This window comes from Lycium barbarum, chromosome 12 (genome assembly GCF_019175385.1).
Source record: "Lycium barbarum isolate Lr01 chromosome 12, ASM1917538v2, whole genome shotgun sequence".
Classification (NCBI taxonomy): Eukaryota; Viridiplantae; Streptophyta; class Magnoliopsida; order Solanales; family Solanaceae; genus Lycium; species Lycium barbarum.
The window spans coordinates 20,242,414-20,256,096 of record NC_083348.1 but is presented as its reverse complement, the minus strand read 5'-3'; the positions used below and the strand labels follow the sequence as shown (position 1 = coordinate 20,256,096).

The following is a 13,683-nucleotide window of genomic DNA, read 5'->3' as shown; positions in this document are numbered from 1 at the left end:
ATTGTTGCAGTCCACTAGACAACTTATTTTTTTCTCATACATGAGTTACAGCAGTCTCAATGCCCTGTACAAATTAAGGCATCTTTCTTCTGGAACTCCCATGCAGACTTGTATATTGTAGTATCTAGATCAGCTCTATGTGTGTCATCTATATATATATATATATATATATATATATATATATATATATAGAGAGAGAGAGAGAGAGAGAGAGAGAGAGGGGTGTTGTGGCAGGTACAAATTGCTGAGGAAAGAAAAGGCATTCCCAGATACACAGTGACAAAAGGCACAAATTTACTTGATCTAAAACACAATCCAAAAGCATACAAGAAAAGCAGAATGCAAAATCTAAAAATGCAATTCTATCAGCATACATTAATTTTGGCACAGGTCACAAGCTTGAATTTTAGTTTGGTAGGTTAAGCTACAAATTCTACACCTTTCATACACCACTTCACTGATGATGCTGCTCTACAGTCTAAACTCTGGCCCTCTTGTTACTGCAACTAGGACACTTATACTGCTTGATGTGCTCAGCCTTTGCTGGAGTGATCTTCACACATTTTCCGTGGAACCATTTCTCACACACATCACAGCAAATCCAGAATTCATCTTGGCCATAATTATCACCACAAGCTCCACAGAGGGTTGCCCCTTGTTCATCATCTTCTTCCACCTCCTCCCCACTCTCATCCTCCTCTTTAGGTGGAGACATCTTAACTCCCTTGTGCTGGGGCTCTGACTGTCGAAACTGCAAGGCAAACGACGGCGGCAAAAACATGAGAACACAACTAATCAGGATGCATACATCAGGTCAAGTAAATTTACAACCTTTCCGCTTGATTTACTTTTGCTGTTGCTAATGTGAGCAGCATCCCTTGCCTGTTTAGCAGCTCCAGTCACAACCTCAAACACTGTAGGGAGATCATTTATCATCTGGAAAAGCCTCTTCCTGTATGCACGATTTCCCCAAAAAAGTCAATATCTCCTCTGAGGCTCTGAAGTAACTTCAGACAAACATTTGAGCAATCCCATATATCCAGAGTGATCTAGCTAGGTGAAATTTGAAAACAATCAATAACAAAAGCCAGATAGAAGAGTCAGCAAGCTAAAGTTGCATTTTCAAACAATGCACACACAACTACCTGACCATAGCAAGAAGTTCTCCAGTAGAAAATCCAGCTTACAATTATTTGTTTGTATAGCTTACAAGGCAGAAACATTCAATGACTTGCCCTTGGGAGAAGAGACAGATGGCAGCTCATGATCCAAAGGCAGGAACAGAGGGACAAAAGAAACTGCTATTACTAACAAATATTGCACGAAGCGCCAAAGACAATACATCATATCCAACTGAAGACGCACTTATCCAATCATGCAGCAGCCAATAACACTAGCGGAACGAAATTCTCAGTGAGGCCTTTGTCTAATAGCTAGCATAAAATAATCTCTGTTATCTTTAACAGGTATAGCATAAAATAGCCTCTTCCCGCGAAAGAAAAAGAAAATGAGACAGTACTAGTTCTGGTAATCATAACCTAGACAGGTTCAATATCTTCACACACATTGAAAATATTTATAAGGAACCACCAATGCAACCACCAAGTTAAGCGATAATTCACTTTACATCATACCTTGCTAACAACAACATACCCAGTGACATCATACCTTGCTAACAAATATAAAATAGTTACCAAATGAAGCTTGGTGGGACATTGAAGCATGGACCTCCTGATACCGAGCAACCAGGCAGTTTACTGTTCTTGGTTCTACAATTATAAACCTTAAATAGTGATCCTACTTGACAGTGTAAGAAAGGTGACAGGTCTGTAAAACAGGAAAAAGGTTTTTTTCTTATGAGGGATTTAGAGGTTGCTTATTCCCTCAAGCCATTGAGAGATTAAATAGTTTGTAGACATGCTATGAAATAGAGAACAGGAGTTGAATCTCAATTAATTTCCTAATTGATTCTGATAGATATATGTAATATTTCCTAAACTATGTCCTTGATTACAAAACATTTGCTCTTTACTAACAAAATACTCTGTCACTTCCCCTCAAGCGGGAGCATTCACGTTGCATGCTCCTAGGATGTGGGGTATGTACTCGACCCCTGAAATCAAAGTGATATTTATACAGGAAGGAGAAAAAAAAAGTTCAGAGAAAGGACTCTTTCATCCAAGTAAAAGAACTTGAGCATCCAATCCAAAACCTCAAGTCTCTGGGTGGAGTTTACATACTCGATATGGACACCATCATACAATTCAAAAGGTCAACTCTACATCATAAGTGGGTAAGAAGACAAAGAAGAAAAGGACAATGTGATGATTCTTCATCAGAGTGAAAGTAAAATCTAGCTAGGATAAAAAGAAAATTCCATTATATCATGTGGTTTCCTCCAAGGGAGATCATCATTTATTCTCTATAACTAGTTTCAAGGAAAGAGAAATTTCAAACATGATTGCAAAACATATTTGCCATCGTGGATCCTCATAGAAAAAGGAGTTTCCCTTTCACATAATAAGAGAATGACCAGAAAGTATTTTTACTAAAATATTCCCCCCCCCCCCCCCCCCACCCACCCAAAACTAGCTAATAAATCTTAACCTATAATGGATCAGAACAAGAACTTTTGGACCCACTAGATGCTTTGACAGGTAATGATAAGAAGCTGGAGGCAAGAGTACCATGCAGAAGAAGTTCGAACAGCTTTCAAAAAGGAAGATGTTACAAGACTTAATACCACACCCGAACCATTGGTAAAAGGAAATTCAAAAATAGGCATTTCAAACGAGAGATTCGAGAAGGGGATAAAACATGGCACATACAGTAGGCACAACATCTGCCGCAGTTTTCTGCAGAAGGTAGATGGATCTATTTTTTGGGACTGGTAGAAGGAATACGTATCTTCAGAAAAAAGAATATTACATATCCAAAAAATGTAGAGAGTGCATAGTATAAGACAAGTAAACCAAGGACAAAATGAACTCAAAAGGTAGAAAAGTAACAAATGATATTACCTCTCGCTCTTTCCAAACCCAAACCGTGCACCAAAGTAGAATGCAACAGAAAGCAACCATGAATCACTGTGAACTGCAACAAGTGATAACCAGTCTTTCTCTTGCATCCCATCACGAGCAAAGTTTATACCTAGTGCTGGTTCAGGAAGTTCAGGAGGCACCTCCTCAACAGGGAGGTTTACTTCCCACGTTTCATTAGGGAGCCCATAGAGACACAAGTTCTCCTTTTCTGCAGATAAACACATTGGCATATGGTCATAATCTCATCAAGAATGATAGTATTAGCACAAACAAGAAGACAAAATAAGAGGAATGTTGCATCGACGTAGAAGGAATATCTTCTCCTTATATTCAGAACATCAAAGTCAATGACCAAACAAATCCCAAAGCATAATGACTCGTGTTTTTCTCTCAGCGCATTTTAGTAAGGCTGCTATTGTGCACCTCGAATAGGAAAAAACATGTCAAACCACCGGCAAGCTACCGGAAAAAGCTTGCCATCTCCTCTAAAATTAGTCACCCCTGCTGATGGAACACAAAGGGCTTTACCATCTCTTACTTTTGGTAGTTATTTGCCCCCTCAATTTCAATCTATCCCTGAGGAAATTGAGCACGAGGGGTCGGATTCGGAGTCACAACAATCCTTCCACTTGAAGGACTACGGAGACCCAGATGCTACTCCGGCGGCTCGGCGACTGCACTTTTCTGATGCTGGTACCTCAACGCAAGTCACCCCAATGGACAAACCAGATTTTCGTTCGAATCGGCTAGCACAAAAGGGTAAATATCTCTCATATGTTCCTCCGACCACTAAGCAAGGCAAAGTTTATGTTAATATAGTGGAAGAGGATGTCAAATCTCAGGAGTTATATTGGAAAAATGCTTTGATTGGGTTTGTAGTGGGAGATATACCGTATATGAAATCGATGGAGAATTATGTGGCTCACTCGTGGAAATTTGTCGCAAAACCGCAAATCCTTGCACATGATGCTGGGTATTTCATCTATAGATTCGAAAGTGCTGAGGATTGTGATAGTGTCCTGATGGGGGGTCCTTACACCTTCCATAATAAGCCACTGATTCTTCAAAACTGGGTAATTAACTATGAATTTAACCCGGATGTATTGACCTCGATTCCACTGTGGGTGATTTTTCCGGGGTTACCCGTTGGATATTGGTCTAGTGAGGCTCTAAGCAAGGTTGCTAGTGCTGTGGGTCGACCATTATACACCGATAAATTTACGGCAGACATGGAGAGAATATCATATGCTCGTTTCCTTGTTGAAGTGGATGTCTCACAACCATTGCTTGATTCTCTCGAAATGGAGACTCCTACTGGCAGTTTTCATCAGCCAATAGAATACGACTGGAAGCCAAAATTTTGCACTGCTTGTTTGAGATTTGGGCACCTAAAAGATGACTGTTGGGTTGATGGAGGGGAAGACCAGGAGAAGGAGGATTTTGAGGACATTCCAAAGAAGAGAAGAAGGAATAGAAGGAGAAGGAGGAAATGGAGACAAGACTGGCAGGCAAAGGAGAACCAAACCACTGAAGCTGCTGTTGTGCATAATGCTGCACCAAGAGCTAATGATCCTACAGTTTAGGCCAATATAAGTGTGGTTGCTGCTACAGGTGAGACTCCAAATGTGTTTGCTACTATAAACACTGCAAATGGATTTGATGGTCTACAAATCCCTGATACTGGCCAGACTGGAGCCCCTGCACCTGTTAGGAGCCGTCCATGATTATATCAACATGGAATATCAGGGGGCTCAACCAACCCCTGAAGCAAAAGGAGCTGAAGCTCTTTTTGCAAAAGAATAAGATTGAACTATTTGGTTGTTTAGAAACAAGGGTACGAGAGAATAAAGCTCAGAACATACTGAGCAAAGTTAGTAGTGGATAGAGTACTGTGTGCAATTATCCAATGGCCCCACATGGTAGGATTTGGCTCTTTTGGAAGCCATACCTACAGGTCCAGGTACTGCAAGTCCAAGAACAATTCATCCATTGCAAAGTGGACAATATGACAGATGCTTTCTCTGCTTTTGTAACTATAGTGTATGCAAAGAATGAGGCTCAAGAAAGACTAAGTTTATGGAGGGACCTAACTCAGCTAGGAAATAACATTACTAGAGCTTGGCTGCTGTCTGGTGACTTCAATACTTTGCTCTCTACAGAGGATAGGATGGGCTCCCCTGTGACTGATGCTGAGACAAAAGACTTCAGAGAATGTGTGGATGCCTTGCAGTTAACAACCTTAAGGGCAAAAGGGTGGCATTTCACATTCTGTAACAAACAGCAACAAGGGGACAGGGTGTACTCTAAAATCGATTGGGCATTGGGGAATATGTTGTGGCTGCAATCATATGGGCATGTGGAAGCAGATTTCCTCAATCCTGGGGCTTCAGATCATTCCCCCATATACATTGAATTTAAACCCCATGCTAATATCCACCCCAAACCATTCAAACTCTTTAAAACAGTGCTAGAACACCCAGATTTTAGACACATTTTGGAGTCTGTCTGGTCAAGGCAATACACTGGCACTAGATTGTTTCAGCTATGGCATAGGCTGAAGGAGTTGAAATCTGCATTGAGGGACCTGAACACTCATGTGGCTTCTTTTAGCCAAAAATTACACCAGTCTAGACAAAGTTTAGATGTGATACAATCTCAATTGGCTAACTTACCAATGCAGCAAGCTTTGATAGATGAAGAGAAGAAGCTCTTAGGGGACATACAGAAGTGGAGTTTTGTTGAGGAGAAGGCACTTAGGCAAAAGTCAAGAGCCAGCTGGATAAATTGTGGTGATGCTAATACCAAATACTTCCATGCTCAGTGGAAGATTAGGTCAAGTAGGAACTCTATAACTTCCATCTATGACACCACAGGGAATAAGCTCACGGATCCAAAGCTTGTTGAAGCTGAGTTTATATCATTTTTCTCCAACCTTATGGGGTCAACGGCTGAGGAGTTGCCATGTCCCAACTCAGAGATTATCAAAAGAGGGCCATGCTTATCACACCAGCAGAAATGCACACTAATTCAAACTGTCACAGAGATGGAAATCTTCAATGCTGTGAAGCACATGCCTAGTGATAAAGCTCCAGATGTTGATGGTTATCCAGTAGAGTTCTTTACTCAGAATTAGGATCTGGTCAAACATGATGTGGTGCAGGCCGTGAAGGAATTCTTCTTCTCTGGCAAGCTCTTAAAAACTTTTAGTTGCACTGCTGTAACTTTGATTCCAAAGGTAAATGCACCTACCCAAGTAAAGGATTACAGACCAATTGCTTGCTGCTCAACAGTGTACAAGATCATTACCAAGATATTGACTAATAGAATGAAAGGTGTAATCAATTCCATTGTGAGCTCAGCCCAGTCAGCTTTCATAGAAGGTAGGAGTATCATTGACAACATCCTGTTTAGTCATGAAGTTTTAAAATGGTATTCTAGGAAAGGATTATCTGCAAGATGCGTAATGAAAGTTGACCTTAGGAAGGCCTATGACTCTATAGAATGGAGTTTCTTGAGAAGGATGCTGGCTGACTTGGGGTTCCCACATATGTTTATAGAATGGATCATGGAGTGCATCTCCACAGTCTCATACTCTCTTGTCATAAATGGGGGTCTTACAAAACCTTTCCAGGGGAAAAGGGGAATAAGGCAAGGTGACCCTATGTCCCCGTACCTTTTTGTTATTGCGATGGAATACCTCCATAGAGAGTTAAATGTGCTAGCTGATAACAAGCAGTTTCAATTCCATCCTAGGTGTAAAAAGCTAAAAGTTATGCATATTTGTTTCGCGGATGATCTGTTAATGTTTTGCAAAGCTGAGTTGAACTCAATTAAACTTCTACAAGAAGTCTTCTTAAGATTCTCTGCTGTCTCTGGGCTTCAAGCCAACACTGAAAAAAGCTCAATATACATGTCTGGGGTCAATGATCAGTTAAAGCAGGAGATATTGACTCATCTTGGATACTGTGAAGGAGCTCTACCATTCAAGTACTTAGGAGTCCCTTTATCATCCAAGAAGTTAACAGTGGCTCAATGTATGCCCCTTGTGGAGAAAATTACAGATAAAGTGAAGTGCTGGTCTGCTAAGCTCTTGTCCTATGCTGGGAGGCTTCAATTAATAAAGCTGTTTTATTTAGGGTCCAAACTTATTGGGCTCAAGTGTTTATTCTTCCCAAGAGGATTATGAAGTTGATAGATGGGGTCTGTAGAATATTCCTCTGGACTGGTGCTGCTGTATTGTCCAAAAGAGCCCTTGTATCATGGGAAAAAGTTTGTCAACCAAAGGCTGCAGGGGGATTGAATATATTGCACCTGATCACCTGGAATAGAGCAGCAGTTTTGAAACAATTATGGGCTATTGCTGAAAAGAAAGATTGTCTATGGATTAAATGGGTAAATGGCTATTATATGAAGAACTCCACAGTTGAGACATGCACCATTCCCAACAACGCAACATGGGTAGTACGGAAAATATTGGAAGCTAGAAGGTATATTCTACAAGCACCTACACTACAAGGGGACCTGATCACAAGACTTCAGTCCGTGGTTCATGCTCAAAAATTTTCCATCAAGCAAATGTATCTTGCTTTGCTACCATGCTATCCTCGAGTCCCTTGGAAGAGTCTGTCCCTACATCCTTCAGTTCATCCTAGACACAAATTTACATTGTGGCTAGCTATCATGGGAAGACTTGCGACAGTTGATAGGCTGCTTAAGTTTGGCATACAAGTTCCTCCTTCATGTGTGTTTTGTGACTCAACCGATGAAACTCTGGACCACTTACTCTTCAACTGCACCATCACTAGAGGTTTGTGGATTAGAATGCTCAACTGGGTAGGTATTCAGAGGGCAATTGGCACCTGGCAAGAGGAGGTGAATTGGGTGTGTACATGGGCAAAACGAAGGACTGGGAAAGGAGCGATAATCAGTGTTATTTTCGCCATGTTGGTGGCTACTGTCTGGAGGGAAAGAAACCTTTCGAGGTTCCAGAATGGCTACTTTCAAGCTGATAGAATCTGCAGAGAGATAGCCATCCACATACACATCAAAGGGCAACACAACAGGAAATGGCAACAAGAGCTGCGAGTTCTCACTAATCCTTGACAGATGGCTAGTCTACTGCTAGATGCTACTATGAGGCTGATTTATGGATTTTAGTCATTGTGGTCGATACGCTTAGTATGTAGTTTTGACATATTTGTCCTATTTTTATTTTGGTGGTTTGACATGCTTAGTATGTAGTTAGGCTCCTTTGTACAAGTAGAGTCTTGCTTTTAATTTTGAGAAACAGGAGGTCGGCCCTGTTTGGCTGTGTACTGCCCAACTTGGTTTGAATAAAATTCCTTTATTTACCAAAAAAAAATCCCAAAGCAAAGACAGAGATAGTTCTTATAAGAAAACTTCAACAGTGTACCATAAGCTGGTGCAAAGAGCACCACTTATACCTGTAAATGTATAGAATAAAAGATCTCCAAACATTTCAATGTGTTGGTTGACCTGCATTGACAAAACTCTCATTGCCTCCAACCCCTTCTGCCCCTCCCCACAAAAAGAATATAAATATTCATAATTCATTTGAAAATTATGTCCAAGCTGAACACATATTCCAAATAACTGGATTAAAATGCCATCCCAAAAGCTACTAATAACAACACAAGATATGCAACAAACAGCAAAACTATCGCAGAGAACATAAGTTCTATTCAGCACTGACAATTTATACCTTTCTAAGCTCACACTTATTACTAAAATTAGGATGAGGTCGAACTTGCAACTTTTCATATAACGATCAACAGAATAAGAACACTTGACATGCTCATACATCATTAAAGTTAAACTAGTATGACTTAATAGAAAGCAAAGGTCATCCTGCATGTGCCATGCAACTAAAAAGAAGTCTCACGCGTCTTCTCCCTAAGAACTGATAAGCAATGAGCCAATCATCAAGACATGAAAGAAAAACTGGCTAGTATTGATGATTCTCCCTAAACTGAGATAATATTGAGTAAAGATATCATTTTTTACGGGCATCTTTTGGATATACTCGACACCATGTAAACATTGCTTGTTAGGTCCACAAAATGACTCATTTCAAAGGGCCCAGACCATTAAGCACTTAAAGAAAAAACTGATGGCAATACTTGTGCATAATGACAAATGACAAAAAGATGCACTCAGCGAGAAAAGGCTCCAGAACCGCCGATGACATTTTAATTCAACACACACACACGTAGAAATATAAAACCATTTTTACAAGATTCAAAAGAGTACAAGATACACTTCCAGAAGCGGCATAAAACATCAAAATTAACCAAATGGGCACATAACTACAGAACCAAAAGATGAGCAAAAGGAAACTCACCAGGATCACACTGCTGATAGAACTTCTCAACATCTACAATTAGCAAAACCACCATTAATCAGACACACCATATACGTGCATGAAAAACAATGTATACCTTATTTTTCTCAAAAGAAAAAAGACTTATGCATAAATATGTTCCGGAAGAAAAAGTACATACTCCCTCCACGACAGGGTGCATAGTTAAACAATCTAATTTTTTTAATCTTCATTTGGACATCCATTCTTTCATTTTTTAGAAAAACATACACATTCAGAAAGAGTACAAAGAAGTAGTAGTATAAAAGTAGTAATTTTGCAGAAAAAAATTTAATGGAAGAAAATTTGTTTGAGTCTCCAAATGGCAAAAAAAAAAAAAAAAAGAACCTGTGGTAAGTGCTTTGATTAAAGCAGCTCTACGGCCTTTGAAATCGTTGAAAACTTCCTCTACGGTCCTAGGTATTGGATGTGGACTTCCTTCCATGTCCCTTTTCCACTACCTTTCACAATTTCAATTCAAACAACCCAACAACAGGTGGATTAAATTAGGGTTTTCTCCACACCTAGGGGTTCTTCTTCATTTCACTCCTACTTTAAATTCTCTAATGCTTGAGGTAAAAAAGGACCAAATTTTGAGAAAATTGCAGAGAATAATAATTAGAGAAAGTGAAGGAAATGGATTGAAGAGAGAGAGAAGAAGAAGAGAAAACAGCGGAAAGACAAGACAAGGGGGTGTAATGGTAGGGTAGTGGGGGATTGGAGTGGGTGGGTGGATATATTACTTTACTACATTGCTTCACCAGATCTATATGTTCGGACAAACCTGTTGGAAAATTTATTTTATATACTCCCTCCGTCTCTATTTATATTATATAGTTTGAAAAATAAACAAATATGTATACGGTAGAAATCGGATATGAGGCGAACCGGTGAAACGAGGAACCAGAGGAAGGAATGAGAATGTGAGGGATACTATTCGCCCTTGACCGGGGCAATGCTTGGGTCGGTGCTGGGCAAGGGCACCGACAGGTCTGCCTTCGACGTTGTCGTAGTGGCCAAGCCCGGTGACCCGAGCATCCAAGCCCGATGACCCGAGCATTCATGGTCGTTTGTCCGAGTAGCCGTTGGTCCGTGTGGCCGTTGCATGCGGGCCACGCGCCAGTAGCATCCTGCCGCAGTCAACTACCTACCATGCGTGTGTCAGACGGCGCCGTCAGTCTAATCCCACCAAATCCGTGCAGAACTGTCCTTGCTATTATTATTTTATTGTTTCCCATTGTATGAGACCCATGGAGATGACACTATAAATAGGGCATATCTTCCTCCTTTGTGGGGTTGGTTCCTTTTACTTTCCAAGAACACTTATAATAGAAGAATTCACATATCCAATCTCTCTCTCAATATTTGATTCGGCTAAGGCCGTTTGTTTCCATTATTATTGTGTTTCTTATGTCAAGTGTTCCCCATTGCTATCATAACAAATCGTCATCAGTAGTCGTTTCATTAAAGAGCTTTCACATACATATTTTCTCTATCTAACATACATCGAGATCCAAGCACATATCCTATACCCGCATACAAATTTAATTGATTATCCAATTCCGGGGTAAACAGTTTGGCGCCCACCGTGGGGCTAGGATAATAGTGGTCTTTGGTCTTGATTTCTATTATATTCATCAAAATCAAAAACGTCTCTGCCCGTCTCTGCGAAAACGGACTAAATGGTTGACATCGAACAATCCGGTCATGTCAATAACACCGAGATTGTGGCGGAAAACGAAGGAAGCGGACTACGGGCATTGCCAAACCCCGTCGATTCAAGGGAGGGACTTAACCGGCAAAATACTGTGGATCAAGAGAATGCCGCCCTACCGGCCATTGATCCTCTAAATACACACAATTCCGTTACACTGTCCCGGGATCGGGGCCGGAGAGAACCGGACGCGCCAAACGACGGTATTAACTTACGTTTGATTTTTGAAATGTTGCAGGAACAAAGAGCGGCAATCGCCGAGCAAGGAATAGCAATTGCCCGGCTGCAGAACGGAAAGGCTGAAGCAGGGCCGGAAAAGGCAAGGGGTGCTGCCGACAACGGAAGAAACGAGGCACGAATGGTCGAGAGCGACGGCTCTGGAGCTGGCTCCTCTACCGAGGTTCTAAAGATTCTCGAAACTTTGGCGAAACGGGTAGATTCAACCGAAAAGAGGGTCGAGACATACAATTCTCGGGTGGACCAGATACCGGGGGCTCCACCTTTGCTGAAGGGGCCGAATTCGAAAAGGTACATTCAAAGGCCTTTTCCACCGAGTGCAGCCCCGAAATTGATCCCGAAGAGGTTCAAAATGCCCGATATACAGAAGTATGACGGCACAACGGACCCGCACGAGCATGTGACCTCATATACATGTGCCATAAAGGGTAATGATATGGAGGAAGATGAGATCGAATCTGTGTTGCTGAAAAAATTTGGGGAAACTCTGTCGAAGGGAGCGTTGACGTGGTATGACCACCTACTCAAGCATTCGATCACTTCTTTCGAAATGCTCGTCGATGCCTTCGTAAAGGCACATGTCGGTGCCATCAAGGTGCAGGCCCGTAAGGCCGATATCTTCCGGATAACCCAAAGGGACGATGAGCTATTGCGGGAGTTCGTCAACTGGTTCCAAAGGGAACGGATGGAACTCCCCCCGGTGCCAGAAGAATGGGCTGCACAAGCTTTCACAAAGGGGCTCAACATGCTAAGTTCAGCTGCTTCGGCCAAATTGAAAGAAAATTTGCTGGAATACGAGGCCGTGACATGGGCCGATGTCCACAATCGGTATGAGTCGAAGATTCGGGTGGAGGATGATCAGCTCGAGCTCTCTTCGGTAAAGTTAAAAGTGAATAGAGGTTTCGAGAAACCAAGGAAGGGTTACGAAACGAAGTCTGAATCATCAAAAGAAAGGTTTCAGCCATACTCCCACTCGGAGAGGCCAAATTTCAGGTCGGAAAAGTCAAGGGAAAGCCCGAGCCACTTCTCAGGTCGAGGTAGCAAGCGGATCGAGCGCCCGTCAAACAGTCGGGGGCTCTCGTTCAGGAGTGATGTCGGAAGTTCCGCCAGCAATAAGGGTCCACCGAAGATTTCAGAGTACAACTTCAACGTCAGTACTTCGGATCTTGTCTCGGCCATCGGCCGCGTCCCAGATGTGCGATGGCCGAAACCACTAAGGTCAGATTCGGGACAACGGGATCCGAACATGGTGTGTGAATGTCACGGAACCCATGGTCACAAAACTGAGGATTTCCGCCAGTTGAGAGAGGAGGTAGCCCGGTTATTGAAAAACGGCCACCTCCGAGATCTATTGAGCGAGCGAGCCAAAAATCACTACAAGGAAAGGGAAGCTCATCGGAGGGTCGAACCGGTTGAACACCAGCATACAATCAACATGATAGTTGGGGGTATCGACGTCCCTCGGGGGCCGATAATGAAACGGACCAAGGTCTCTATTGTTCGTGAAAAACGCATCCGAGACCATTCAACCGGGGGCTCTATATCCTTCGATGACGAAGACGCGGAAGGCATCATTTAACCGCACAATGATGCACTGGTAATTTCTATACTCATCTTTAAAACTAAGGTTAAACGTATTTTGGTTAACCCAAGTAGCTCGGCCAATATCATCCGATGGAGAGTGGTTGAACAGCTAGGGCTGCTAGATCGGATCGTATCGGTGGCTCGGGTACTCAGTGGGTTCAATATGGCCAGCGAGACTACGAAGGGAGAGATCTCGTTGCCTGTGAACGCGGATGGAACCATTCAGCAAACGGTGTTCTATGTGATCGAGGGCGACACGAAGTATAATGTGTTATTGGGCAGACCTTGGATACATAACATGAGGGCAGTTCCCTCAACACTGCATCAGTTGCTGAAGTTCCCCACCCCGGAGGGGGTGAAGACCATCCGAGGTGAGCAGCCCGCGGCAAAGGAAATGTTCACAGTAGAGGAGGCGGCGCTCCGGCCCAAGGAGCCGGCTTAGGAAAAGAAGGGTGTAACCGGTGGGGAGGTCCCCCAATAGCAACCAAAGTATACCAGGCCAGATCCAGTGCATGAAGAAGATAACTTCGGGATACCCAGATCCTTTGTCATGCCGGATGACTCGGACGCGACCAAATCTACCGTAGAGGAGCTGGAGCAGATCATCATGCTCGAGTTCTTACCGAACAGAAAGGTATACCTGGGCACGGGTCTTACCCCGGAGCTCAGGCGCAAATTAATTGAGTTTCTTCGAGCTAACGCCGATTGCTTTGCATGGTCGCATATAG

The 13,683-nt window shown here is 42.5% G+C and overlaps 1 protein-coding gene across 1 annotated transcript; it reads right to left on the bottom strand.

Moving 5' to 3' along the window:
* Positions 1-272: 272 nt before the first annotated feature.
* On the bottom strand, positions 273-10,161 carry LOC132621325 (PHD finger protein Alfin1-like). The gene is made up of 5 exons (XM_060335549.1): positions 9,769-10,161; positions 9,403-9,435; positions 3,021-3,249; positions 832-952; positions 273-751 (listed from the first exon to the last, which is right to left on the bottom strand). The coding sequence occupies exons 1-5, from the start codon at positions 9,863-9,865 to the stop codon at positions 479-481; spliced, it is 753 nt and encodes a 250-aa protein (XP_060191532.1). The 5' UTR covers positions 9,866-10,161; the 3' UTR covers positions 273-478.
* Between the last annotated feature and the right edge of the window lie 3,522 nt (positions 10,162-13,683).

Bases quoted from the DNA above. Each gene is read 5' to 3' on its own strand.
- LOC132621325 (XM_060335549.1), bottom strand. From the start codon at position 9,865: ATGGAAGGAAGTCCACATCCAATACCTAGGACCGTAGAGGAAGTTTTC. The intron at 3,250-9,402 runs GTGAGTTTCCTT...GTTTATCTGCAG, and splicing joins CTATCAGCAGTGTGATCCTG to AAAAGGAGAACTTGTGTCTC. The intron at 953-3,020 runs GTAATATCATTT...TCGTGCATACAG, and splicing joins GGGTTTGGAAAGAGCGAGAG to GAAGAGGCTTTTCCAGATGA.